Source organism: Bos mutus, chromosome 12 (genome assembly GCF_027580195.1).
Source record: "Bos mutus isolate GX-2022 chromosome 12, NWIPB_WYAK_1.1, whole genome shotgun sequence".
Classification (NCBI taxonomy): Eukaryota; Metazoa; Chordata; class Mammalia; order Artiodactyla; family Bovidae; genus Bos; species Bos mutus.
In genome coordinates, this window is record NC_091628.1 from 14,626,322 (window position 1) to 14,654,225 (window position 27,904).

At 39.6% G+C, this 27,904-nt stretch overlaps 1 protein-coding gene across 4 annotated transcripts in view; it reads right to left on the reverse strand.

Annotated features, from left to right (window-relative positions):
- Positions 1-350: 350 nt before the first annotated feature.
- Positions 351-27,904, reverse strand: part of TSC22D1 (TSC22 domain family member 1) — a 122,934-nt gene continuing 95,380 nt past the window's right edge. For 2 of the 4 annotated variants that reach the window (XM_070380264.1, XM_070380260.1), the window contains 2 exons: positions 2,908-2,959; positions 351-1,743 (listed from right to left, as the gene is read on the reverse strand). In XM_070380264.1, coding sequence (XP_070236365.1) covers positions 1,486-1,743; positions 2,908-2,959 — 310 coding nt within the window. In that variant the 3' untranslated portion in view covers positions 351-1,485. Of the gene's footprint in view, positions 1,744-2,907; positions 2,960-3,364; positions 3,750-4,035; positions 4,060-27,904 lie in introns of those variants that run through there. The other 2 variants (XM_070380268.1, XM_005896132.3) reach the window with 2 other exon arrangements.

Below are 27,904 nucleotides of genomic sequence, written 5' to 3' on the forward strand. Positions count from 1 at the left end.
CCGGTAAACACTGGAAGATTAAGACTTCCATGGACTCCCGGAGTTTTAAAGCCACAGAGGCACTGAAGAGATTTCTTTCAGCACCCTCCCATCAGCTGTGAATGGGGAAAGCCATTTGTCCAGGTCACACAACAATCTGAAGGACCAAGCTCTTGCCTCCTTGTCTCTTCCCTTACTGCCTGAAATAATGCAATGTCAGATTCCTTATGCTTCTCCAATCAAACCATGAGCATCACTACTTTGCCCAACCCTTTCACCCCACTTCAGAATTTCACCAAATTGTTTTAACTTTGCCTGGAAATAGTTGTGGAAGTGACTACCATTACATTAACACTGTAACGTAGAAACACTTGTTTATCAACATTTTGTATGCTTTATTGAAAGTTGACAAGTGCAACAGTTAAATACAGTGACACCTTACAACTGTGTAGAGAACATGCAGAGAAACATATGCAGATAACTACTATACAGGTAATATGCAGAAACCCCTACTGGGAAATCCATTAGCTAGAACTCCGCATTTTTCAAAGTATTCAACCAGTTCAATCAAAGGATTTCAGTGAACAGGGAGTGACTTCAAGATACTCAGCAGCTAGAAGATTGCAGATTACACAAAGTGACTAACTGTGCTAAATTCTTAAAATCTCTTTAGGGAGGTGTGTTTTGCTTCATGGGTTTTTCACGAAGATCGCTATATAAAAGACAATCCACACCTCTTCAGACTGCCAATGAAACATCTAAATTGCAATCTGTACAACCTAAATAGTAGTTACAGTCCTCTATTGTACAAAATAGTTACACTACATACACAAATATACAATAAGCAAAACAACCTTCATGGTAAGAGAGCTTAGGTCCCAGCTACCTGTCACCATTTAGTCACGCCAATAGTTTTGTGTCATCCGCTGTTTCGGAAAGAGGCACAGTCCAATTTTTTTTTTAATGGAGTCTGGTGACAGTCGTCGTTTGTACAACGGACTATGTTTTCCCCTCATTTTAGGTGAGACTAAGCTTCACTCTTGACCTTCACCTCCCTTTCCAGTTCCTCTCCGGGGAGGAGAGGAAAGTCCAGCGGCAAGCTCCTCTGCTTCGGAACCCCATGGAGTACACTACTGTGCAAGCAGGAAGAACTCTTGGAGGGGGTGGGGGGTGGGGAGCAGGGGCGGGGGGGTGGAAAGGCACAACAGCTCCTCAGAATGAATGAAACCATTTCTCACGGTCCTGCCAAGCTGCATGAGGTCCCAGTATATCCATGCTAATTCTCTGATTAACCTTTAACTCACCCAACTAAGAAACTTCTTCAAGCCGAAAAGCATATGAGTGTTTAATACTGGAAAAAAGAGAAAATGGCATGTGTCAGTCTCACGTCTCTTTTGCAGCGAGCAATGAAATGGGTGACGGTGGGGGCGGACCCCTCCCCTAGTACATCTTCTCGGGTCTGTTCAGTTCAGACCACAGCAGCCAGTTCTTCGGGGGCCCGGATGGCTACGCGGTTGGTCCTGAGCCCTGGGACGCTGGCTGGGCCGGGGGCTGTGTGGTCCCCTGTGGCTGTGTGGTGGCAGGGGGCGAGCCAGTCTGCAGCTGGGCCTGGAACTGGGCAAGCTGCTCGGGACTGGCCAGTGTCTTCAGCAGATTGTTCTCCTGCTCCAGCTGGGAATTTTTCTCTATGAGTTCCTTGATCTGTTCCTTGAGGACCTCCACTTCCTCTCTAACTGCATACATCAAATGGCTTTTCACCAGATCCTGAAAGGGAGAGAAGGAAGGGCGGTGGGGGAGAAAGGTTTAACGTTCTATTGACTGTTTCCCGGATTGTGAATTGTTAAAACATTTTGCACGTCTCTCCCTAACCACTGACATATCCTGCCTTTAGAGGTTCATTTAACAGGCTCCAGGGGAAAAGACGGAATATCACCCTAACTGTACAATACTTCAGTTTAACGTATAAGTGATCAAGGTTTTGCTTTCCTTGCAGCCGTTGGCCAGGAATGCCTACGCTCAGGTTTCCTATTCGAGATGGCAAAATGCAGCCGGGCTCCAGCTCGGTGCAGAAAGAAGCCGGGCTCAGGGATGTCCAGCCCCGAGCAACGGGAGCCACGACCCCGCCCCCAAGCCCCTCCCTCCGCCCGCTGGACCGCCTCCCTCAGCACCGGCTGCAGCCAGTTCCTACAGAGCGTGTTGCCGCATTTTCCTCCCCCCAACCCCCCCTTTTCGTGATTAAGCTGACATCACAGAAACCTGGGTAGCCGTCGCAGCCAATGGGCGCTCGAGTTATTTATAGCTCCGAATTAAAGGTTCAGAGTTTGCCTAGCAACAGTGGGCAGAGAATCCCGTGAGAAGAGCCACAGGCGCTGCTCCAATAACAAAGAACGGCCAAGGCGGAAATAAAAAATAGGAGAAATCCAGGCGCAGGCTGAGACGGCGAAACTTTTCTCCAGCTCTTCATTGTGCAGGAGCCTCCACCACTGGGGACCCGTTTGGCCCTGTGTAGGAGGCTCCTTCCCGAGACCCCCACTTCTGGGGCCCTCCCCGCTCCCGGCTCCGCGGTAAACCTTAGGATCCCTAGGAAAGCCACATCACTAGCGATGTGCCCGAGACCGAAGGACACGCTGGGCCAGCGCGTTCCCAGCAATTCCCCAGCAAAAGAAGGGCAGGCACCTCCGCCAAAGTCTTGACGGTTGTTTGAAATCGGTCCTGGCCAGAACATCGAATGCCCGCAGGGTCCCTTTCTCTCTCCTTAGCAGCCCCGGTATGTGGCTTCATGCTGGCAGAATGGAGACAGTGCCGGCATTTCTAAATGTATGGAGAGCAGTCATCATCTTCTACGGATGCGCTCCTTTCATCCCAAGATACCCTGCATTTTGTACCGTGCCCACATTTAGTACAAACGATTTTTAAAACAGTACATACCATAGCTTGCTCGATTTTGTTGTCAATAGCTACCACACTTGCACCAGATGAGCTGAAAAAGAGAAGGGGAAAAAATCAATAAATGAGACCTTTTTTCCCTATCCCAGACAAAAAGAATTCCTCAATTCTGTGGTGTTACTAACATCATTTTCTGAACATTCTTTAATGCTATGTAATATATCACCCTCCAGAAAACACCAGCCACTCTCTTCCTAACGAATATCCAGACATTTCCCTATTTTAGTGAGCCACAAAGGCTAAATTACATAATGTGGTAAAACACTGTGCTCTGGCCAGACCTGCAAAAACAAGGCTATTCGGAACATTTCAAAAAGCAACATCCATGTCACCGTAGCCTCTCAGCAATGGACAAAGGAATTCGCCGGGCTATCTTTCACCTGCATTATTACAAGAATCTCACGAGTAAATTTAAAAAAGTATCCCAGCCGACATTTACCTATTGTCAAGTCTCACAGAGGCGTTTTCGGTCCCGAGCAAGGATGACAAGAAAGAAATTGAAAAATGTCTCAGTTGGTAAACTCCTAGATCCATCGCCACTGGTCTACACCATTGGGATTTCATGCAATTGCAGCCAAAAACACCCTCGCAGGAGAAAAAAAAAAAAAAAAAAAGAGGGAATACTAGCCGCTTTGTTGGGGCTAGATAAAAATCTTCTAGCTTTAAGCAGCTCAGGGAGAAACAGAAACGGCAGCACTAATTGAAAGAAGCCCGGCTTCTGGGGCTTGGTGATTCCGGGAAGACGCAGATCCCACGGCCGCGCAGAGAAGGTTCCCTGGTCAGCAGCCGGGCTCCACCAGGCTCTAGTCTAGGGCTCCCAGTCTCCGTGCAAAATATATGCAGGAAAGAGCCGCGCCGATTGGCCAGCGCGCCGCTGGATCCGCCCCCTCCTCCCTTTCCCGCCCTCCTCCCGCTGCCCCGCCCCCTCCCCACCCCCACCCCGCCCCCAGCCTCCCCACCGGCTCCTCGGGTGGGCTGGCCCAGGCCGCGGCTTCAGGGACCCAGAAGCGGGCCGCAGGGGCCTCCAAGATCAAGGAAAGACCGAGCAGTGCTCCGGCGGAAAACGCCGAGGGGTCCTGAAAATGCGATTAGGGCTCCGCACGTGCTTACGTTTAAGGGAGTCAGACCCCGTCCCTGGAGCTGCCTGTCCCCGTGGCTGCTGAACGGCGAAAGCTGCTTATTTGCAACCAGAACCGTCTGAGCTACTGGGCATGCCCAGTCCCAGCACTTAAAGACTCGCAGGAGCTGGAGTATCTCGATTTCAATTATCTCGTTGTAACAGGCAGCAGTAATTGGAGGACTTTAAGGGTGGTTTTATTTATAAAGATAACTATGTTGTAATAATACTTTTTTTTAAGCTAGTGAATTTTAGAGGGAAAAAAATCATATTTCCTTTTTGAGAGATTCTACCTTTCTATGAATTTATCAATTATGTGTAGAAACAAAAAGCAGTACATAGTCTTTGCTACGCATATATAAATTGAAGCCAAAAGGAATCTACCAGATGAAATGAGATCTTAAAAGTTCCCATTGCCATAAACCTTAAAACTGCATTTCCTTCCGTGTATAGCTAGGGGGAAAAAAAACCCCACAGGTTGAATCCTTCCTGCTGCTGCTAAGTCACTTCAGTCGTGTCCAACTCTGTGAGACCCCATAGACGGAAGCCCACCAGGCTTCCCCGTCCCTGGGATTCTCCAGGCAAGAACACTGGAGTGGATTGCCCTTTCCTTCTCCAATGCTGAAAAGTTTAAAGTGAAAGTGAAGTCGCTCAGTCGTGTCTGACCCTCAGCGACCCCATGGACTGCAGCCTTCCAGGCTCCTCCATCCATGGGATTTTCCAGGCAAGAGTACTGAAGTGGGGTGCCATTGCCTTCTCCGTGAATCCTTCCTACATAGATCTATTTTCACTTTAAGTCCCTAAGGCAAGTTTTTAGATGTTAAGTGCAATTTCTATAAGAGTCAGTCCTTTGAGCCTTCTTACATCAGCGGAATTGAGATACTGTAAAGTCTGAGTGTCAACCTTACAGCCACACTGACCAAATAATTCCCTTCTCTAAACCAAAATTAAAAGATCTGAGTGTGAAATAGCTTAACCCGTTACATAATTTTCTTCTATTAATTTAAAATACTTGCAAGAATGTACCAACTGAGTTTAAAGTTTAATATACTATAAGTCTAAGGCCTTAGGGTCACTTGATTGTTATAGGTTATAAACAGCTTGCAATTCAGTATGTTTAAGGTACATTTAAGCCTCTACAATACTGCCCTCTAATGGCGTAATCCTATAAAAACAGAAACAAAAAACAAATACTAAAGACTTTCAAATAAGCAAATTGTATCATCACAAATAATTCCAACATAAAACTTGACCACAGAACATATATAGGTACGTATTCTATTTACATACATACACACACAAACCCACATATGGTCTTTCCTCTCTCAAACATTCTCTCTTAAGCAGAATCCTTTAATTTAGGAAATTTTAAGTTGCTAGTGGAGCCTCTTAGATAAGTCTTTGAAGTTGACCCAATGTTGGCAAAGTGTGTTTGGTTTTAGAAACTGTCCAAAATGGTTAGGTACCAAATCTCGTGAAGGTGGAAGCTGATGAAAGGGCAATTAATTCTCTTTGGGGTTTAAAAACCAAGGCAGTATCATCATTCTTTGTTATTGTAAGGTTTATATTCTCTAAACTTTAAGGCTTTGCCTTTGAATAACAAATGATATTCAAGTGATATTCAAATATGTGTTGGCATATTTATAATTTACAAAAATTATATATTATGATACAAATTTATTTTCAAAAGGAAAAAACTAAGTGGAAGCTCAAAAATCACAATTTGGGAAGCAGATATGTGGTCTGTATGTCTATGAATCTAGGCACAATTATTATTTACTACATCATAGTTTCTATATCGGAGAAGGCAATGGCACCCCACTCCAGTATTCTTGCCTGGAAAATCCCATGGATGGAGGAGCCTGGTAGGCTGTAGTCCATGGGGTCGCTAAGAGTCGGACACGACTGAGCGACTTCACTTTCACTTTTCACTTTCATGCACTGGAGAAGGAAATGGCAACCCACTCCAGTGTTCTTGCCTGGAGAATCCCAGGGACGGGGAAGCCTGGTGGGCTTCCGTCTATGGGGTCGCACAGAGTTGGACACGACTGAAGCGACTTAGCAGCAGCAGCAGCAGCAGTTTCTATATATTTTGAAAGTTACAGTTATCATTACATGATTAAGTCATTTACAGATTTAAATGGAATGTCAAGTGCACAGGAAAAAGTAAAGCATCACTTAAGTTGTAAAAAGAGCTTAAAAAACCAAAACTCTAGGATCATATATAGAAAAGAATTTTAAATTCCCACTGGTTTAAGAAGATTAATAAATTAACTGAATTTTATTTATTCGTGATGTTCTTGAAAATAGAAAGTTACAAGCTGGTCATGTTTTCATTTCATTCATTCCAACTGATCATCCACGTATTCAGCTAATAGAAGCCAATATCCAAATTGCAGTCTGTTTACCCCATATCTCTACAGTGGGACATTATGGTCATCACCAACACTTTGCTATTTTAGACACACTTGCAAGAAACATCCTTGTACATACACCCTTGAACGTCTGTAATATATTTCTGGAGAATCTGCTGGGAAAAAGGATAGTTAGAAATCTATTTCTTTTCCTATCTTTTTCATAAATGTGCTAGGTTCCTTTAAGATAGATTTTCTTTTTAACTAGAGAAAAAATTTTAATCTCTATGAATGTTATAGCCTTTGTTAGATTTATTAAGTTTGACTTTCATTTCTTTTTTTAAACTTTTTATTCTGTACAAACACACACACACACACACCCCTGATTAATGATGGTGTGACAGTTTCAGGTGAATAGCAAAGGAACTCAGCCATACATACACAAGTATCCACTCTCCCTGGGGGAAAGGATAAGGGGAAGGGAGAGTTAGGGAGTTTGGGATGGACATGTACACACAGATATATTTAAAATGTGTACCCTACAAGGACCTACTGTATAGAGCATGGAATTCTGCTCAATGTTATGTGGTAGCTTGGATAAGATAGACTTTAAATTGAAAACTGAAAAGACATAATTTCAAAAAGAAGGCAACAAGATTAGAGATCTCTACAGAGGAGAGTCCATGGGTCAGGAATGTCTGAGGCCCAGAGGACTAAAATTACTTTCCAGCTATTACAGAAAGTTTCTTCCATTTGCAAAATAGAACATCTGTGAGTTTAGTGCCCAGAGTTTAACCAAGGACAGGATAAACACACGCATGCCTCCAGGAGAGACCCCTGAAGGCATGGATGATACTAGTCCCCTTCAGACACTGGGCAGAGGTCAAGAGGTCTCACTCCAGTGGGGAATCTGGATCACAGGAAAAAGCCCGGACCTTTAAGACTGGGTGGTTATCTGTTGTTGATTTTGTTGTTCTGTTCTGTTTTGCCTAAGTGCCTTTTTACCTGGATTCCAGTTCAACCACTTCTGCATATTAATAGCACATATGCTAATTCAGTGCCATGTGCTCTTCTTCCAAACTTGATAGGTACAATATAGGTAAAGACCCTGATGCTGGGAAAGACTGAGGGCAGGAGGAGAAGGGGGAGGCAGAGGATGAGACGGCTGGATGGCATCACTGACTCGATGGACATGAGTTTGAGTAAACCCTGGGAGTTGGGGATGGACAGGGAGGCCTGGCGTGCTGCAGTCCACGGGGTCACAGAGTCGGACAGGACTTAGTGACTGAACAACAGCAACAACAATATAGGTACAGTTGGTGACCCACCACTCAAACAAGATGACCTGTTTGTCCCTCTGTCCAAACTCCTTGCAAATCTAAACTGACTGCCGCAGAAGAGGCTGAAGCACAGAACCTCGAGCTTGACCGAACAGCTGTTGTCTAGGGACTGCTCGCCACCTTCCCTTTCTAGTCCACTCTCTCTAGGTGCTGGGGGTCATTTTACCAGGTTTAGCAAATGAAACTACAGGACTCCAAGTTAAAGCTGAACTGCAGATAAACCACAAATAATGTTCTATTGTTTGGGTCCTGCACACTATTGGAACAAGAAAGAATGTAAAAAAAAAATTAAGAAAAATTCAACCATACTTTAAATTTCCTTGATTTCCACTGAAAAGATGGAAAATAAAGTTGAGAAAATCTTCCCCAAAATAACAGAACAAAAGAAACAGAGATGGAAATATGAGATACAAGACACTAACCGGGTCCATCGAGGAGGAGGTCCAAGAGCAAAATAGAATGAATTCCGAAAACACAGAACAGAGGGATGGCAGTTACCAAGGAAACAATTTAAGAATATGTCGAGAACTGAAGGGCACGAGTCTCCTGCTTATATGAGACGACCAAATGGCGACCACCATCAATGAAAAGAGCCCTACACCAAAGTGCGTCATGACAAAACTAAAGATCACTTGGGACAGAGAAAATCCCAAAAGCTCCCAAACAGAAAAAAGCAAGGTACAAACACAGGTACCAGTATCAGAATGGCTGTTTTGGCCACTGGGAAACAATGGAGAAACTGCTTATAAAATTCTAAGAGAGAAAGGTTTTTCACTTGGTCAAATCATTTAAATGTAAATGTATCACAAGAACATTTTCAGATATTTTAGACACCAAAATGGAGGAGCAAATCAGGGAAAGGGGTTTAAAGCAAGAGGAATAAGTTCTAGAGATCGGCAGTACAACTTTGCACCTGAAATCAATAATACAATGTTGCAAATGTAAAACTTTGAGAGGGTGGGTCTCAGGTTAAGTCTTCTTACCACAATAAGATGAAAATTAAAAAAAAAATAATACATCCCCCCACAAAGAAAAGATGGCATGAGAAACATGAACCAGGGACTCAAATGCTGGAGAGGAGGAAGGGAATTAACAGGATAATGAGGGATGTTCCTGGCTGTCCAGTGGTTAGGACTTCACGCTTCTACTGCAGGGGGCATGGGTTCGATCCGTGGTGCAGGAACTAAGATGCTGCACGGTGTAGTGAAAGAACCCAAAAGAAGATGATGGGGAAGGAAATCTGGGGATGACAGGTGCTAATAAGCAAACCTTAGCAGCAACAGGTATGTAATCGTGGGGGGGAGTGAGAGCCTTTGGGAGGCAGCACTTTGTTGCGAATAAACAGAGACATGATCTAATAGAGCTGAGCATTTGTAGGGGGAGGGGGCTAAAGCCAGGTATGAACCAGATCTAATTGAACAACTAGCTAAGTTCAAAGGCAGTTTTACAGTTTTGCAGAAATCAAAAGTAAAAGAAAAGAATGTTCATAGATAAAACTTGACTATAATAATTCTTAAAATTGTTTTACTGGTTTAAAAAGTTAAGGTTACTGGGAAGGTTGTGGGAAGAAGAAATGCATGGCAGGAAAAAAACAATGTCTGTTAAGAATGGTGTAAAAGTGCTAAATCCTCGACTATGGCTTGATTATATAATGCCTACAATTAACAGAGCAAGAAATAACAGTATAAATATATTATTACATGGACATTTGTGGGTAAATTTGAGAAATTAAAAGTGGCTGCCTGCTGAGGCATAAATTTATGGACTGAAAAAAGGAAATTGCTAACTTTTGTTTCTATTCACTCTATTTTTAGGTAGGTACAGGTATTGCTTTGATTAAAAAATATTTTCAAGAGGGAGAATGGGGTCTTCCAGGAGCTGCTCTGCTCCCAGGTTTCAGATGAGTACGTAGCACACGTGGGGAAACTGCCTGAGGCTGGGGAAGAGCCAGCAACAGAAGCAGCAGAACAGCTTCTAGAAATCACACAGGGCTGGTGTTGCCACCAGCCTGGGTAAAAAAGAAAAAAATAAAAACTTGTAAACACAGGATGCCAGATATTTAGAAGGATAGTGCCAAAGTCACGATGAAAAGTTAGTTCTGGACTGATGGGTGGTTGCCAAGGGGAAAGGAGGTGGGAGAGGGTAAGGGTAGGAATTTGGGGTTAGCAGATGCAAACTATTATATATAGAAAGGGTGAGCAACAAGGTCCGACTGGACGGCATGGGGAACTGTATTCAGTATCCCATGATAAACCATAATGGAGGAGAATATGAAACAGAGTGTATATGTGAAAAACTGAGTCACTTTGCTGCACAGCAATAATTAACAAAGCGCTGTAATTCAACTATACTTCAATAAAAAATAAAATAGATAAATATACAAGGAAGCTTTGAAAAGATCAAACTATTTCCAAGTAACTTAATTTTTTATTGAAACAAAGCTCAGAGATATTAAATAAAATACAGCTAGCAACCAATAATTCACAATGTCTGGCATCCAATGAAAAGTCCCAGGCATACAAACAAGCAGGGAGATATGACTCACGATGGGGAGGAAAATCGATCAATCAAAATGACCCAGATATGACAAAGATGATATTATTTGTATACCAGGACACTGAAATTATTATAACCATGTTTTATATGTTCAAGAAAGTACAGGTAAACATTAGCATATTAAGTGCAGAAAACCCAATTTACAAGGATGAAACATATGATTTGGGAAAAAAGATAGGCTGATGGGATTAACAGCAAATTAAACAGGGCAGAAATATTAGTGATATATTAGCAATAGAAACTAACAAAAACAAAACAGAAAAAAACAAAAAATTATTATTGCTCCATATCATTGAACCGTGGAGAAATTTCAAACAACCAAATAAATCTCTAGTGAAGTCCCTGAAGAAGAAGGGAAGGGAGGGGAAAAATATTTGAGGCAATTATGGTAATTTTCTCCATATTTTATTGAAAAAAAAAGATCCAAGAAGTTAAACAAACCTCAAGCAAGAGAATTATGAAGAAAACTACAGCAAGGTATATCATCATCAAATGGCTTAAAACCAGCGATAAAGAGATCATCCTAAAAGCTACCCAGAGAAAAGAACTAGATTATACACAGAGCAACACAGATGAGACTGGAAGCAGACTTCTGGTTGACAGAAGAGTGTGGCAGTATCTTTCAAGCGCTGAGAGGAAATTCTGAAAAGTCTGTCAACTTATAAGTCTGTCCCCAGTGAAAACATCTGGCAAAAATAAAGACGAGGGACTTCCTTGGTGGTCCAGTGGCTGAGACTCTGTGCCCCCAATGCAGGGGCCTGCTTTCAGTCCCTAGTCAGGGAACTAGATCTTACATGCTATAACAAAAGATCCTGCATGCTGCAATTGAGACCTGGCACAGCCACATAAATAAATATTTTAACAAAGAAAAAAAAATGAGGATGAAGTTCTTTTTCAGAAAGCTGGAAGGACTCAATCACTGCCAGTGATAAGAAATTTATCACCATAAGAAATTTTGTACAAAAGAATGTAGAGCTTCAGAAATGGGAACTATGTATGTAGTTAAACACAAAAATATTTCCCTTAACTATTATTTCTCTTAAAAAAAACCTATTATATCTCTTTTAAAAAATAACTGACCGTTTAAAGCAAAATTAGTAACAGTATATGAGTGAAGAGGGGCTATATCATACATAGAAGTAAAATGTATGACAAAATAGAACACAGACCAGGAGGGGAGAAGGAATGGATACTGCTGTACAGTTCTTAGATTACTAGCAAGTAGATGTGATAAGTTAAAGATGGATTCTACAAACTCTAAAGTAATACCTGAAATAACAGTACAAAGAGTTATAGCTATTAATAATAAGCCAATAAAGATAAAATGGAATCATTAGAGAAAATATAATCTAAAAGAAGTAGAAAGGAGGGATGAACAAAAAGCAAACAATAAGACAGTACACTTAAACCAACTGTAGCAATAATCACGTTAAATGTAAATGTTCTCAATTAAACACCGTAATTAAAAGGTAGAGATTGTTGGATTAGATAAAAAAGCAAGACACACCTACTGCTGGCTTTAAGAAATAATTCTTTAAATATAAAGGCATAAATGGGCAAAATAAGAGAATGGAAGAAGATCCTCTATGTTAAAATAATCAAATGCTGAATGCTGAAAAGGCTGTATTTTTCAGACCAAGTAGACTGCAAGGCTAAATCATTTCCTAATGAATAAAAGGATCAATTTATCAAGAGGTCATAAAAATCCTAAGTGTTTAAACACTGATAACAGAGATTCAAACTATATTAAGCAAAAACTGATAGAACTGTAAGGAGAAATAAAAAAATCCAAAAACTGTAGTTTTCAACAATCCTCAGTAACTGAAAGACAGTAAACAGAAAATAAGAATACTGAACACTTGAATAACTGTCAAGCACTTGACCTAGCTGGTTTCTGTAGAACGTTCCATCCAGTAGCAGCAGAATACACGTTCATTTCAAGCACACATGGCACTTTTACCAGGAGACACCACATTCTGAGCCACAAAACAAGTCTCAAGAAATTTAAAAGAATTCAAATCATACAAAGCATGCTGTATACACACATTGGAATTGAATTAGAAATCAATGACAGAAAATTATTTGGAAAATCTCTGAATATTTGGAAATAACACATACCTAAATAGCCTATGGAGGTCAAATAAAAGGGAAATTGGGAAATATTTTGAACTGAGAAAAAAATAAAATAAAACATAGCATATTGCATTTATTTTAATAAATATAACAACTTAGATATAATGAACAAATTCCTAGAAAAACAAAAACTACCAAAACTCACTCCAGGAGAAACAGGTAATCTAAATGGTCTCTTTTAAAAATTAATTTGTAATTTAAAATCTTCCTATGCCAAAACCCTCAGGCCCATGTGGTTTCACATTTAAGGAAGAAATAATACCTATTCTATACAAACTCTCTTCCAGAAAACTAAAGAAGGGAAAATACTTCCCAAATCATTCTACAAGGCCAGCATGACCCTAATACTAAAATCAGGTAATGATGTTATTAAAAAAAAAAAGAAGATAGCTATAGACCAATAGCCCTACTGAACAGAGATACTAAAATTCTTTAAAAAGTTTTGGCAACTTGACACCAGTTATATAATCAGGACCAAACAGCATTTATTCTGAGAAGGCAAGGTAAACATCTGAAAATCAATATGATTCTACTGTATGATTTAGTCAACAGACTAAAGAAAAATTACAGGGTCATCTCAACAGAGGCAGGAAAAAGCAATCTGACAAAATTCAACCTCCATTCATAATAAAAAAAAAACTCTCAGCAAAATAGGAATTGAAGTTCTTCACCCTAATAAAAACCATTCAGTTCACATACACTTAACAATATAAGAATGAATGCTTTCCTCCTACGATTGGAAAAAAAGGCAAGAATGTCCAATCTCAGCAATACTATTCAATATGACACTGGAGGTAATAGTAATAGGCAGGCAATAAGGCAAAAAAAAAAAAAAAAAAAGGGAAGGAAGGAAGACCAAAAGAATGGATATACAGATTAAAAAGATAAAAATAAAACTATCCTATTAACAGATAATATGATTGTCTTTGGGGCTTTTCAGGTGGCGCTAGCGGTGAAGAACCCGCCTGCCAATGCAGGAGACATAAAAGACTAGAGTTTGAGCCTTGGGTCAGGATGATCCCCTGGAAGAGGGCCTGGCAACCCACTCCAGTATTCTTGCCTGGAGAATATCACGGACAGAGGAGCCTGGTGGGCTACACAGTCCATAGGGTAGCAATGAGTTGGACGTGACTAAGGCAACTTAGCACAAGACTGCCTATACAGAAAATCCCTAAGAATGCACACAAAAAACTACAGAAACTAACAATAAGCATGTTTACCTAAGTCATGGGATACAAGTTCAATCAGAAAAATCAGTTGTATTCCTATGTACTAGCATAAACAATTAAACACTGATATTTTTTAAATTCCATTTACAATATCATAAAAACATGTGAAACAGGTGTAAAATCTAACAAAATATGTATAATATCTGTATGCTGAAAACTAAGAAATGCTGACAAAAGAAATCCAAGAGAATCAAATAAATGGTGAGATAAACTGTGTTCACCAACTGAAAGACAGCATGGGTAACATGTCAATTACCCCTCCCTACAATAATGTATAGATTCGATGTAATCCCAATCAAAATTCCAGCAAGACATCTTATAAAAAAAAAGATAAAGTGATTCTAAAATTTATATGTGAAAGTAAAAGAACTAGAATGAGCCAAACAACATTAAGAAAAGTGCTGAAGGACTCCCACTCGAGGCTTTCTGTAAAGTTACTCTCGTCAGGATAGTATGGTATTGGTAAAAGGACAGACGTTCAGAGCAATGGAATAGAACAGAGAGGTTAAGAGACAGTCTCATGCATATATGGAAACTGATTTGACAAAGATGTAAAACTGACTTCGTGCAGAAAGATATTTCCAACAAACAGTACTGAAACAACTAGATGCATATAAAAAAACAAAACCCAATTTGACCCATTCTTCCCCCACCACATGAAATATCAACTTAAAACGGACCACAGACTTAAATGTAAAATCCCAAACTATAATTCCGTGGGACCTTGGGTTAGGCAAAGACTTCTTACATATGGCACAAGAAGCACCATCCATAAAAGAGAAAAAAAAAAATCAATAAACTAGACTTTATTAACGTAGAGAATTTTGGTTCTGTGAAAGACACAGTTACAAGAATGAAAATACAAGCTATAGACTGTAATTAAATATTGCGTCACACATCTGATAAAGGACTTATATCCAGATATATAAAGAATTCTTAAAACTCAATAGCAAGGAAACAACCCAATTTTTTAAAAAATGGACAACACTTTATCAAAGAAGATGAAGATTGGTAAAGAGCACATGAAAAAATGTTAAACATCATTAGTCATTACAGAAATGCAAACTAAAACCATAATGAGATACAGCAATGTAATTCCCTTCTCCAGGGGATCTTCCTGACCCAGGGATTGAATCCCAGGTCTCCTGCATTGCAAGCACATTCTGTATCATCTGGGCCACCAGGGAAGTCCCAATGAGATACCAGAGGGGGGAAATCTTTTAAAAATTTAACCTAAAAATATCAACTGCTGATGAGGCTGCAGAGCAGTTGGAATGCTCATGTATGTCAGGAATGTAAAATGGTATAACCGCTTTGTAAAACAGTTCAGGAGTTGCTTATAAAGTTAGACTCACTCTCCATAAAACCCAATAATCCCAGTCTAAGTTAGTGAGCGCATGCTTCTCTGTCCATGGGTTTCTCCAGGCAAGAATACTGGAGTGGGTTGCCAGGCCCTCCTCCAGGGGATCTTCCCAACCCAGGGATCAAACCTGCATCTCCTGTGGCTCTTTGCATTGCAGGCAGATTCCTTACCGCTAAGCCACCAGGGAAGCCCTTTGTCATAATCACTCAAAAGTGGAAACAACCCAAATGTCATTCAACTGCAGAATGGATAAACAAATCATGGTACACCTATACCGTAGAATACTACTCGGCCATAACAAGAAATTAAGTACTGATACACACAGGAACACGAATGAATCTCAAATATATTATGGTTAAGTGAAAGAAGCCAGAAAAGACAAACCTATGGGGACAAAAGACAGACAGACAGACAAACAAACCAGATCAGAAGTTGCCAGAGCCTTGGGGTGAGAGAGGAGAGGTTTTTGTAGAAGATGGAACTGTTTCATTTCTTGATTGTGCTGATGGTATAACCACTGTGTGTGTTTGTCAAAACTTGTAGAACTGTGTACTAAAGAGAGAAACTTTACTGTATGTAAATCACACTTTAAAAAAATGAAAGGAAAGAGTGGCTAGGTAGCAGGTGAGAAGATAAAAAAAAGGAACAGCTAATATTTTTTTCTATTCTACCTGATCTTTATAAATGCATGTGTATTTTTTATTGTGGTAAAACACATATAACCTAAAATTTATCAACTTAACCATCTTAAGTGTACAGTTTGGTATTGTAAAGAGTATATACCTTGTTGTAAAACAGATCTCTGTTTTACAACTTTTTCTTCTAGCAAGTCTGACACCATGCATATTAAATAATTCCCCACACTCATCCCCCACCCTGGCCCCAGTAATCATCATGCTACTGTCCGCTTCTATGAATTTACTTCTCTAGTTACCTATGCATGTATTTTGATTAAAAATATTTTAAACTGAAAGCAAAGAGAAAAGAAAAAAAAGCTATTAAAAAGTTATAACACAAGGACTTTAATACTTTCACTGACCAGACCTAAAAAAAAATGTCTATTTCAGAACTAACTGCTCTATAATTATTGGAAATGTATTACTGGGTTTGAATTTTAAACTACAATTTAGCTTTGTCTTAAAGCTATCAAATTTGTTGGTAATTAACCTGCAGAAGAACAGAGGTATATTGATACTACAGGTTTCCTAAATCTCATATGAGGATTAGAAGACTCAACAAATTACTTGCTCAGAGGAAGAATTTCAAAAATCCTAACAAAATACTAGCACATTTAAATTAACCTTTTATTTATTTATACACACACATATAAGGCTCTCTATATTTTTCCTGTCTCTTTCTGTATATTTTCTCTCTAAATATATACAATTACTTTTAAATTATTTTAAAGTTCTAGAAGCAATCTCTGGTTCTTCCATACCTGTCTGCACATGCCTCTCTCTATATATATTTGCTTTATTTAATATAACTATCTTTTAAAGATTTTTTTGATGTGGATCATTCTTAAAGTCTTTATTGAATTTGTTACAACATTGCTTCTGTTCTACGTCTTGGTTTTTTGGCCCTAAGGCACGTGGGATCTTGGCTCCCTGACCAGGAACCGAACCTGCGCCCTCTGCACCAGAAGGCCTGCACTGGCAGGTGAAGTCTTAACCACTGGACTACCAAGGAAGTCCCTGACATAACCATTAATTCCAAAATAATGCCCTTATGCTCAAAGAGTCAACAGGATTCAAATGATTAACATTCTCTTTTCTCCTTTTTATCGTCATGAAAATAAGCTCCTCAAAGCCAAATTTCTTTATAAACCACTGCTTTTGCTAAATTGTGGTAGATTATGAAAATCAGAAGCCACGGGCAAAATGGGCATCACAGATTTTGAAATCAAAAAACATAAAACTCTGAAGAAGCGAAAAGTTACCCTGATTATGATTTGCTATTTCAAGAACCTTGTGCAAGTCTATCAGAAATGAACACTACTTCTATTTTACCTTTGCACAGCTATGGGAAACAGATGCTTCAGGCTCTTCTTTAACTTTTTAAAAGCAACTAGTTACTTTAAGCTGTTTTTTATGTTAATTTCCCTAAGATAACAACAATGATAAGCAGTAGAAAGAAGAGCCAGTGGGGAGGACATTAACCATGATTCTGTACACAGAGAACCTCCTAGGGCCGTTAGAGCCGGTCCCTGGGGATCCTGAAACAAGCAGATGAAGCTTGGTTGAGCAGTTTTATTTACACAGGTGAAGATAAATACTAGAGCATTACATAGCTCCTGAATTTCAAAGGCAGTACAGACTCAGGTGAACATCAGCGACTGGAAGAGGTAATTCTGTGCTAGGGACGCTATGTGTTTAACAAACACCTTCTGCTTTGATCAGGGGTGCGTTTCCATATTACAGTCTCTCAGACTCCAACTCTGTGACTTCACTGGGCCTGAGGGTTTCTTTTACTGGTCTCTGCAGAATTTTAGAGCTGAAATGGCCCGTAGAGATCATCTAGTTCTAATTTCCTTCTTCTGTAGGTTTAGAAAGTGAAGTTCAAAGACACTGTGTGCTTTGTACAGCATTTATCTCATCTACTGTAGGATGGGGCAGAGAACCACCTTCTGATTCAATATGCTGTCCTCTAGATCAGGAATCCCAGATTTACATATAGACTTCTAAACCAAGGAATATTCACTTAGAGGGGTAAGATGGGGGTGGGCTGGGAGGGAGGCGCAAGAGGGAGGGAATATATGTATGCTGCTGCTGCTAAGTCGCTTCAGTCATGTCCGACTCTGTGCAACCCCATGGACAGCAAGCAGCCCACCAGGCTCCTCTGTCCACAGGATTCTCCAGGCAAGAATACTGGAGTGGGTTGCCATTTCCTTCTCCAATGCATGCATGCATGCTAAGTTGCTTCAGTTGTGTCCAACTCTGTGAGACCCATGGACAGCAAGCAGCCCACCAGGCTCCCCTGTCCACAGGATTCTCCCGGCAAGAATACTGGAGTGGGCTGCCATTTCCAAATATATGTATAGTGATGTGAAGTTGCTCAGTCATGTCCGACTCTTTGCAACCCCATGGACTGTAGCCTACCAGGCTCCTCCGTCCATGGGATTTTCCAGGCAAGAATACACTGGACTGGGTTGCCATTTCCTTCTCCAGGAGATCTTCCCAACCCAGGGATTGAACCCCAGTCTCCAGCATTGTAGGCAGATGCTTTACCATCTGAGCTATGAGGGAAGACCAAACATATGCATACACATAGTTAATTCACTTTGTTGTACAGCAGAAACTAACACAACACTGAAAAGCAATTATACTTCAATAAAAATAAATTAAAAAATTTTAAAGCTAAATAGTATAGGAGATACTGATAATACTGAGGAGAAAAAGAATGGAAGTCGGAATGTCAAAGATCAGAGAGGATAAATTTCAGATAGTCATCAAGAAAGCCCTCCATGAGAAAGTGACTCTTGAGTAAAAATCTGTAGGAAATGAAGGAATCAGTCATAGAAGAGCATATCAAAGAGACAGAATAGGCAGAGGCAATGCTCATCTGATATTCTTGAGTCCATACAAAGTTAAGCCATCGTGAAGCATCATGGGGATATGTGGTGAGCAGTACACAATGCAAGGGATGGCCCTGGCTTTCTTGGTACTCCGAAAGACTCCTTTCTTCTCTGGCAGAACAGTGACTGAAATCAGCATTATGATACACAGTGCATTTAAGAAGCACTGCTGAGCATTTAATAGCAATATAGCCGTAGGTATTACATACCATTTGGTATGCTCCTAAATAGTTTCTTCAATGATTATTTAGGGGTGCTTTTCACCTTTCAATAAAAACTCAGAAACTTTTCCTGCCTGGAACTATACACAAGTGATGTCCCTTTGTAGAATTATCTGTCTACAAAGTTCCAGAAATATAGAAATATAGTGACAGCCCTCTTCTCTGCATCTTCATTTATACAATTTCATGAAGCCATGAGAATCTCATAGGGTTTATTTCCTTCAGCTATAAAGCTCTTCAAAGCTACTTCCAAGTGAATATGGTAGACTGAATACAGTCAATTATATTATCCCTGTTGCTGCCAACAAACCACTAAAGAGAGAGAATCTGGTTTTAAACATAGAAGGACAGAGTAAACGTGAGAGATGTCGATTTCAACAGCCTGGAAAAAAAGATGGTAATTCATCAAGCTGAAACCAAAGCAAGACATATAGAAGCAAGACAAAGCAAGACATATCAGAAGATAGCTGATATGCATTGAAGAATCCAATACTTCTAAAGCACAGGCTTCTCAAAGTGCAAGGTACAGGCAAAATGAGAGTCTGTAGAGAAAAACAGACCCTTACCTATCCTTACCAACTGAATAACTGAGCAACGCCTAACTACTCTCTAATGGAACCACCACCCAAAGAAAAAGGAACCTGAGGGAAACCGAGGGAATGAAGAAGCTTTGAAGATGCTAAAAGTTTACATGGATAAAATAATGGAGATGGAGAGGGGTGGAGTAGAAAACAACAGAACACTACAAAAACTCATGGAAATTGAAAAACTGCTATTATAAAAGCACAAGTGAAAATTTCCTAGAATGAATGAAAAGTAAAGCTGAAGAAATATCTCAGAACCAGAACAAATACCAAAAAGGGAAAAATAGGAAAAAAGAGAAAAAACAGCAGTGTATTATTTTTTCAAAAGCTGGATTGCTCTTTTTTCTATTTTGATGTTTTGGCCATGCCATGCAGTATGTGGGATCTTTGTTTCCTAACCAGGGATAAAACCTGTGCTGCCCTCCCTGCCCCCAATAGAAGTGAGGCGTCTTAACCACTGGACCACCAGGGAAGTCCCAGGACGGCACTTTAGAAGGACTAACATCTGCAGCAAATGTTCAATAAAAACTCAAAATTTTTGCAAATAGAACAGAGAATATGGAGGAGAAGAAAGTATCATAAAATAATGCAAGAAAATTTCCTAGAGCTACAGATCATGCTTTTTTAAATTAAAAGAGACTATCAAGCACAATCTGTTCTGTTATAAAGCATATTGGGAAAACACAAATTGTTCCAATATACAATATAGCCTATACATTAGACAACTTGAGCATAATTCATATTTCACATTTTGCTTAGGCTTATGTGTTCAAGCAATATTAGCAGAACACAGGAAACTGCATCCAGCTGGATCAGGCTGCCTGGAAAAACAAACACACACACATCTCAAGCATATTATCAGCTACTCGTAGTTTGATATCCTACAAGATTGTTTGCTATTCTTTCGCAAATCTTAACTTTTCTAACTTTGGTATATTAAAAAAAAAAAAAAAAGCACTCATTCAAATCCCAAACATGTCTAACGACCCTGGTTCAAAAATAATTCCAGGCAGTGGGTTGGGATTAACTGATACACACCACTATATACAAAGTCGATAAACAAGGACCTACTGCATAGCACAGGCAACTATATTCAATATCCTATAATAACCTAGAATAGAAAAGAATCTGAAAAAGACTATAGTGTATATATACGTGTGTGTGTGTGTGTGTAACTGAATCAGTTTGCTGTACACCTGAAACTAACACAACTTTGTAAACCAGCTATGCTTTAATTTAAAAAAAATATATCAAGCAGTGCATGAAAAGGAAACAAATTTAACTAATGAGGAAGAAGCTAAGAATAGGACGTTTTGAAAGACATCAGAGAGTAAGTGATATCTCTCCAGAGCAACAAGCATAAAGGAATCCACACTGTGGGCCACCAAAGAACACCTGAACTTAAAAGAAACACTTAGAGCTACAGCAACTTCAAGTGATGTGAAGCCAGTGAGAACAAGCTCTTAATAAACAGAAGAAGTGGAAATCTTCCTGATTTCCAAACAAAATGAAACAAAAAACCAAGAACAACCTTTTTCACAATCAAAGAGAAAGCACTGCTGCTGCTGCTGCTGCTGCTGCGTCACTTCAGTCGTGTCCGACTCTGTGTGACCCCGTGGACGGCAGCCCACCAGGCTCCCCGTCCTGGGATTCTCCAGGCAAGAACACTGGAGTGGGCTGCCATTTCCTTCTCCAGAGAAAGCACTATCTCTACACAAAGATCTGAAATGGAAATCACTAGATGCTGCAGAAGTTGCTTCTTTTATTAACAGTGCTACTAATGACTAGTAGTCTCAAAAATCTCTATAATTTTAAAGTTTCCAGCTGTCATTCTATGTGAAGCAGAGGATGAAGAAGAGAAAACTGCTAAAGAATTTCCAGCAATGATACACAAGTTAATGGAAAAAGGAGTTTATATATATGTACATATACATAATCAAATTTCCAATTCTGATTTAATAGGTATTTTATTATAAGTGCATACATTTGATCTAAGTCTAAGAACTATGGCTACTGACACTGTTTTATATTATTGGATGGACTTAGAAAACTAAGTTTCCAAGGATGTCCAACTCTGTTTATATCAAAATAGAAGAATTCTAGGATCCAATTCCAATTCTCAAATGGATTAGTGAAGACTGATTATTCCCAAGTCACTTCAGTTCAGTTCAGTTCAGTTCAGTCACTCAGTCGTGTCCGACTCTTCGCGACCCCATGAATCGCAGCACGCCAGGCCTCCCTGTCCATCACCATCTCCTGGAGTTCACTGAGACTCACGTCCATCGAGTTGGTGATGCCATCCAGCCATCTCATCTTCTGTCATCCCCTTTTCCTCCTACCCCCAATCCCTCCCAGCATCAGAGTCTTTTCCAGTGAGTCAACTCTTCGCATCAGGTGGCCAAAGTACTGGTGTTTCAGCTTTAGCATCATTCCTTCCAAAGAACACCCAGGACTGATTTCCTTTAGGATGGACTGGTTGGATCTCCTTGCAGTCCATGGGACTCTCAAGAGTCTTCTCCAACAGCACAGTTCAAAAGCATCAATTCTTCGGTGCTCAGCTTTCTTCATAGTCCAACTCTCACATCCATACATGACCACTGGAAAAACTATAGCCTTGACTAGACTAGATTCTATCAAATATGAGCCTCTTTATGCTTCTAAGGTTCTGATATCAATGAAAATTCTCCTCATTCTCTTAATAGCATACACAATTCTATTGTTTTTAATGAACATTTTCTCATTGAAGGATAACTGCTTTACAGAATGTTGTTTTCTGTCAAACCTCAACATGAATTAGCCGTAGGTATACATATATCCCCTCTCTTTTGAACTTCCCTCCCCTCTAGGTTGATACAGAGCCCCTGTTTGAGTTTCCTTAGCCATACAGCAAATTCCCATTGGCTATCTATTTTACATACGGTAATGTAAGTTTCAATATTACTCTTTCCATACATCTCACCAACTCCTCTTATGGCCTAAGAGAGAAATGCCAAAATGATGCTGACTTAGCCTTTTTAATTCCAATTAAAGTTATCACCTTCAAAAAACTCTTAAAAGCAACTATGATGTTATTTTAGTCCTTTGACTTCAGATATGTTATTGAAAAATTTCAAATCTATTTATTCCTTGATCAGTAATGTCTTTTTAATGCTGCTTTAAAGATTTTATACTTTGGAATTTGTTGTTGAGTTTCTAAGTTGTCCCATTCTTTGGAACTTCATGGACTGTAGCACACCAGGCTCCTCTGTCTTCCACTGTCTCTTGGGAGTTTGCTTAAGTTCATATCCATTGAATCAGTGATGCTATCTAACCCTGCTTTGGAATTCAGTTCAGTTCAGTTCAGTCACTCAGTTGTGTATAACTCTTTATGACCCCATGGACTGCCGCCAGGCTTCCCTGTCCATCACCAACTCCTGGAGCTTGCTCAACTCCTGGAGCTTGTCCATTGAGTCAGTGATGCCATCCAACCATCTTATCCTCTGTCATCCCCTTCTCCTCCTGCCTTCAATCTTTCCCAGCATCAGGGTCTTTTCCAAGGAGATAGTTCTTCACATCAAGTGGCCAAAGGACTGGGAATTTCAGCTTCAGCATCAGTCCATCCAATGAATATTCAGGACTGATTTCCTTTAGGATGGACTGGTTGGATCTCCTTGCTGTCCAAGGAACTCTCAGGAGTCTTCTCCAACGCCACAGTTCAAAAACATCAATTTTTCGGCACTCAGCTTTCTTGATAGTCCAACTCTCACATCCATACATGACTACTCGGAAAACCATAGCTTTGACTAGAAAGATCTTTGTCAGCAAAGCAATGTCTCTTCTTTTTAATATTCTGTCTTGGTTGGTCATAGCTTTTCTTCCAAAGAGCAAGCATCTTTTAATTTCATGGCTGCAGTTACCATCTGCAGTGATTTTGGAGCCCAAGAAAATTCAAATTTCCAAAAATCACTTCTTTCTATATACAATGGGGAGATAACACAAGGAAAGAACCTAGTATTTCTCACATCAATCAGGTTAATCAAGCAATTAAAGTCATGACCTCGTGCTCTCAACTACTTGGTTTCAGACATAACTAGAGTTATCGAAAGGTCAGTACATTTCTCCACTTACTTTTTAAAACAGAAGTTGCCTGAGAATAGCCTAATTAATAAATAGTATTGTTATAGATTATACCCAAAAGAAATTTTTTCAACTATGAGAATCCCTAACACATAAAAATTATCCTGAGAACCAATTCATAATAGTCATCCTAAAAAAGACTTCATTAAGTTGTTAAAAGGACAGCTAAAGTTTTGCTTTAATGTCTGTAATATGATGAAGCACTTCCCAGGTGGTTCAGTAGTAAAGAATCTGCCTACCAATGCAGGAGATACACAAGGTGTGGGTTTGATCCCTGGGTTGGGAAGATCCCCTGGAGGTGAGAACGGCAAACCACTCCAGTATTCTTGCCTGGAAAATCCCATGGACAGAGGAGCCTGGCAGGCTACAGTCCATGGGGTCGCAAAGAGTCGGACGTGACTGAGCACACACATATGATGAATTAGTTCAGAGAGTGATTCCCAATACTTCTGTTTAATATCTTTAGAGAATACTCTCTTTTTTTTTCCTCACCTATTTACTTGATGTCCCAAACTATGTTCCAGTCCTAATAGCCTCCTTCATAGAGCCCAGAAATAAACCCACAGATATACAGTCAGTTAATCTACAATAAAGGAGGTAAGAATATACAACAGGGATAAGACAGCAGCCTCTTTAGTAAGTGGTGTTGGGAAAATTGGATGACTACATGTGACCATTTTCTCATACTACATACAAAAATAAATCCAAAATGGATTAAAGACTTAAATATATAAGATCTGAAGCCATAAAACTCCTAGAAGAAAATATCAGTAGTTCAGTCTTAGCAATATTATTTTGGAACTATCTCCTCAGGCAAGGGCAACAAAAGCAAAACTAAACAGATGGAGCTACATGAAACTAAAAAACGTTTGCATAGCAAAGAAACCATCAGCAAAACAAAAAGGCAACCTGAGATGACATGTGCAAATGACACATCCAATAAGGGGTTACTATCCAAACCATATCAAGAGCTCATACAATTCAGTATCAAAAAACACCTCAACTGAAAGATGGGCAGAGGGCCTGAGCAGGCATTTTTCCAAAGCAAGCATACAGCTGGACAACAGGCACATGGAAAGATGCTCAACATCACTAATCACCGGAGAAATGCAAATCAAAACCGCAAGGGGACATCACCTCACACCTGTCAAAATGCTCTCATCAAAAGGACAAGAAATAACAAGTGGCAAAGATGTGGAGAAAAAGAAAGCCTTGTGCACTGCTGTTGGGAATGTAAATGGGTACAGTCACTATGGAAAATATTATGAAGGTTTCTCAAAAAATTCTAAATTGAACTACCAAACAATCCAGAGTACCATCTGGGTATTTATCTGAAGAAAGTGAAAATACTAACTCAAAAAGAAATATGTACCTGTGTTCACAGCAACATCAGCTACAATAGCCAAGATACGGAAGCAATCTTAGTGCCCACTGACAGATGAACAGATAAAGATGTGACACACGGCAGGGGGGGCGGGGGGTGGGGGGAGGGACATTACTCAGCCATAAAAAAGAAAAAACATCTTGCCATCTGCAACAACATGGATAGATCTGGAGGTTATTAAGCTTAGTGAAATAAGACAGAGAAGTACTGTATGTTTTCACTTATATGTAGAACCTAAAAACCAAAACAAATGAACAAATATAACAAAATTAATTCACATATACAGAAAACAAACTAGTAGCTGTGGGCGGCTGGAGGGTGGTGAAGGGGTGGGGATGGGAAAATAGGAGAAGGGGTTTTAAAAGGTACAAAGTACCAGTTTAAAAATAAATAAGTCACAGGAATGTAATGTATAGAACAAGGAATACAGTCAACAATATTATAACTTTGTATGGTGTATAATCTGTAAAAATGCCAAATTACTATGTGTATACTAAAAACTAATATTATAAGTCAACTATATTTCAATGAAAAAAAGATGGTGAATGTGTCAGGAAATATTTAAATACTCTTTACTTATCTGTGAAAAGTAAAGCTTATATTAAAATATATAATGTATAAAAATTAAGTTAATGTACATAACTATAAATAAGATTTTAGATGTATGTTATACACATTGAACACTTATGAAATTTGAAAAATAATTCAAATTATGTCACTCTTTTCAATAAAAAAGATCCACTTAATAATTTTAGTCCATATCCCTGCTAATCTTAATTCTGAAAAAACAAAATAAAATTGATTTTATAATTCTCAAGTGTTGATCAAAGGGTTCAATTTTACTTGACAAAGTAACAAAATTAGACATCAACTATGTATAAACATAAGGAAGAAACTATAAATAACTATAAAAATTATGTATGATTTCCTAAAATTATGAAATTTCACTTTAAAAGTCCCTGGAAATTTCTTTGGAGCTTCCCTGTAGCTCAGTGGTAAAGAATCTGCCTGCCAATGCAGGAGACATGGGTTGGATTCCTGGGTCAGGAAGATGCCCTGGAGAAGGAAATGGCAACCTAGTCCAGCATTCTCGTCTGGGAAATCCCATGGACAAAGGAGCCTGGTAGGCCACAGTCCATGGGATCACAAAAGAGCCGGACACGTCATAGCAATTAAACAACAACAGTAACCTAACATCTATAAATCACATTCAACTATTTGACATACTCACAGACTTCTCACATACCTGTATTAATCTTCATTCTACCCAGAATTACAGAAACAGTATCTTTAGCTAAATTGCAGCACTCTTGACTCACTAGAAGTTCAGCTGGGTGGCCAGCCCAAGGGTTTAACACTAAGCACTTGAACTCAGAGATGGGTCAATGGTAATTCAGATTAACTACTGAATTTCATATGGAAGTTGATATAAAGAGACTATTTCTCTCTTTGAAGATGGCCTTTCGAAAGAAATGTCTAAATCCTTAAATGTGTGGTATTTCATTCAAGGATTTCATTTAAAAAATTATATTTGCAAATTTACTTTCATTTGCTCTCAAGATTATAATAAAAGAGAAAAAGTTGAAAAGAATCCTTACCTGCAGTTCAATCACAGTAATTGTCAAAGAGCAATGCCAGGAAAGTAGATCAATTCATGAAAGAAAAATGAAAAGAAAAATGAGTCATTTTCTGTACTGTTGACTGTGCCCATAATCGAGTTATTTTTAAATATATGTACATGGCTTACATTTTCATATACTCAAGTATATAGTGGCAAATTTTAAATGCTTAACTATGTACACAGAAAGTACTCAATGTCTGCTGAATTGCATTCTAGAGAAAATTATGTATAACTATTACATTTTATAATCTCGTGTTTAGAAACAAAAGAAACTAAGGAGTTATAGACACCACAAATAATAGAAACTAAACGACATGAAAGTACTAAGTGAACAAAGATACAGACTGCACCTGTTTTACAAGGACAACGATCAACACGAATGCATGTATGTGGTACCCAGCCTTCAAGATGGCCTCCAGTGACCATCCCATCTTGATATTCACACCCTTGCTCAGCTCCCTTCCACAGTGAAGAGTGCTGACCTGGGAAAAATACCGTACAAACAATGGTGTGTGCTTTCTAAGACTCTTTGATCACTCTCTCTGGGAAAAGCCAGCTGTCATGTCACAAAGACCCTCACGTAGCCCTGTGTAGAAAAGGTCCACGTGGCAAGGAACTAAGAGACATCCGGCTAACACCCAACATCGACCATCTGAGTGCCCCATCTTGACAGTGGGTCCTCCAGCCCAGTGTTAAATCTTCAGATGCCTGTAGCCTTGACTGATATCTTGACCATAACCTCCTGAGAGACCCTGAGCCAGAACCATCCAATTAAGCTATTCCTGACCCTCAGAAACTGAGCAGATAATAAATGTTTATTGTTGGTTTAAGCCACTAAATTTTAGGGGAGTATGTTACAGTAATAGAAAACTGATAGAGTGTGTATTTCAAAAGGTCATGTAATAATAATACAACAACAATAATAAGAGTACTAGAGTACGATTGCAGTAGAAGAGGATCAAGGATGATGTCTTCCTCAGCTTCCTCAACTTTCCATAAGGCTGCCACTTTCATTGTTCCATCTTTTCAAAGTATATATGCAATGCTCCCATCTCTGACTATTCCCACCATTTTCATTAGAGAAGTTCCAAGTCATTCATCCATTCAGCAAATGTCTCCCAGGATGGGAAGTCCAAACAGCCAGCATAGTCAGTCAATTACAACCTTTAGCAAGAGAACGAAGACCTCCAGGGACTTCCCAGGTGGCCCAGTGGTGAAGAATCCACCTGCCAATGCAGGAGACATGGGTTTGATCCCTGGAAGATCTCCTGGAGGAGAAAATAGCAACCCACTCCAGTATTCCTGCCTGAAGAACCCCACAGACGGAGGAGCCCGGTGGGCTGCAGTCCATGGTGCTGCAGTCAGACACGACCACGCGACTGAGCAG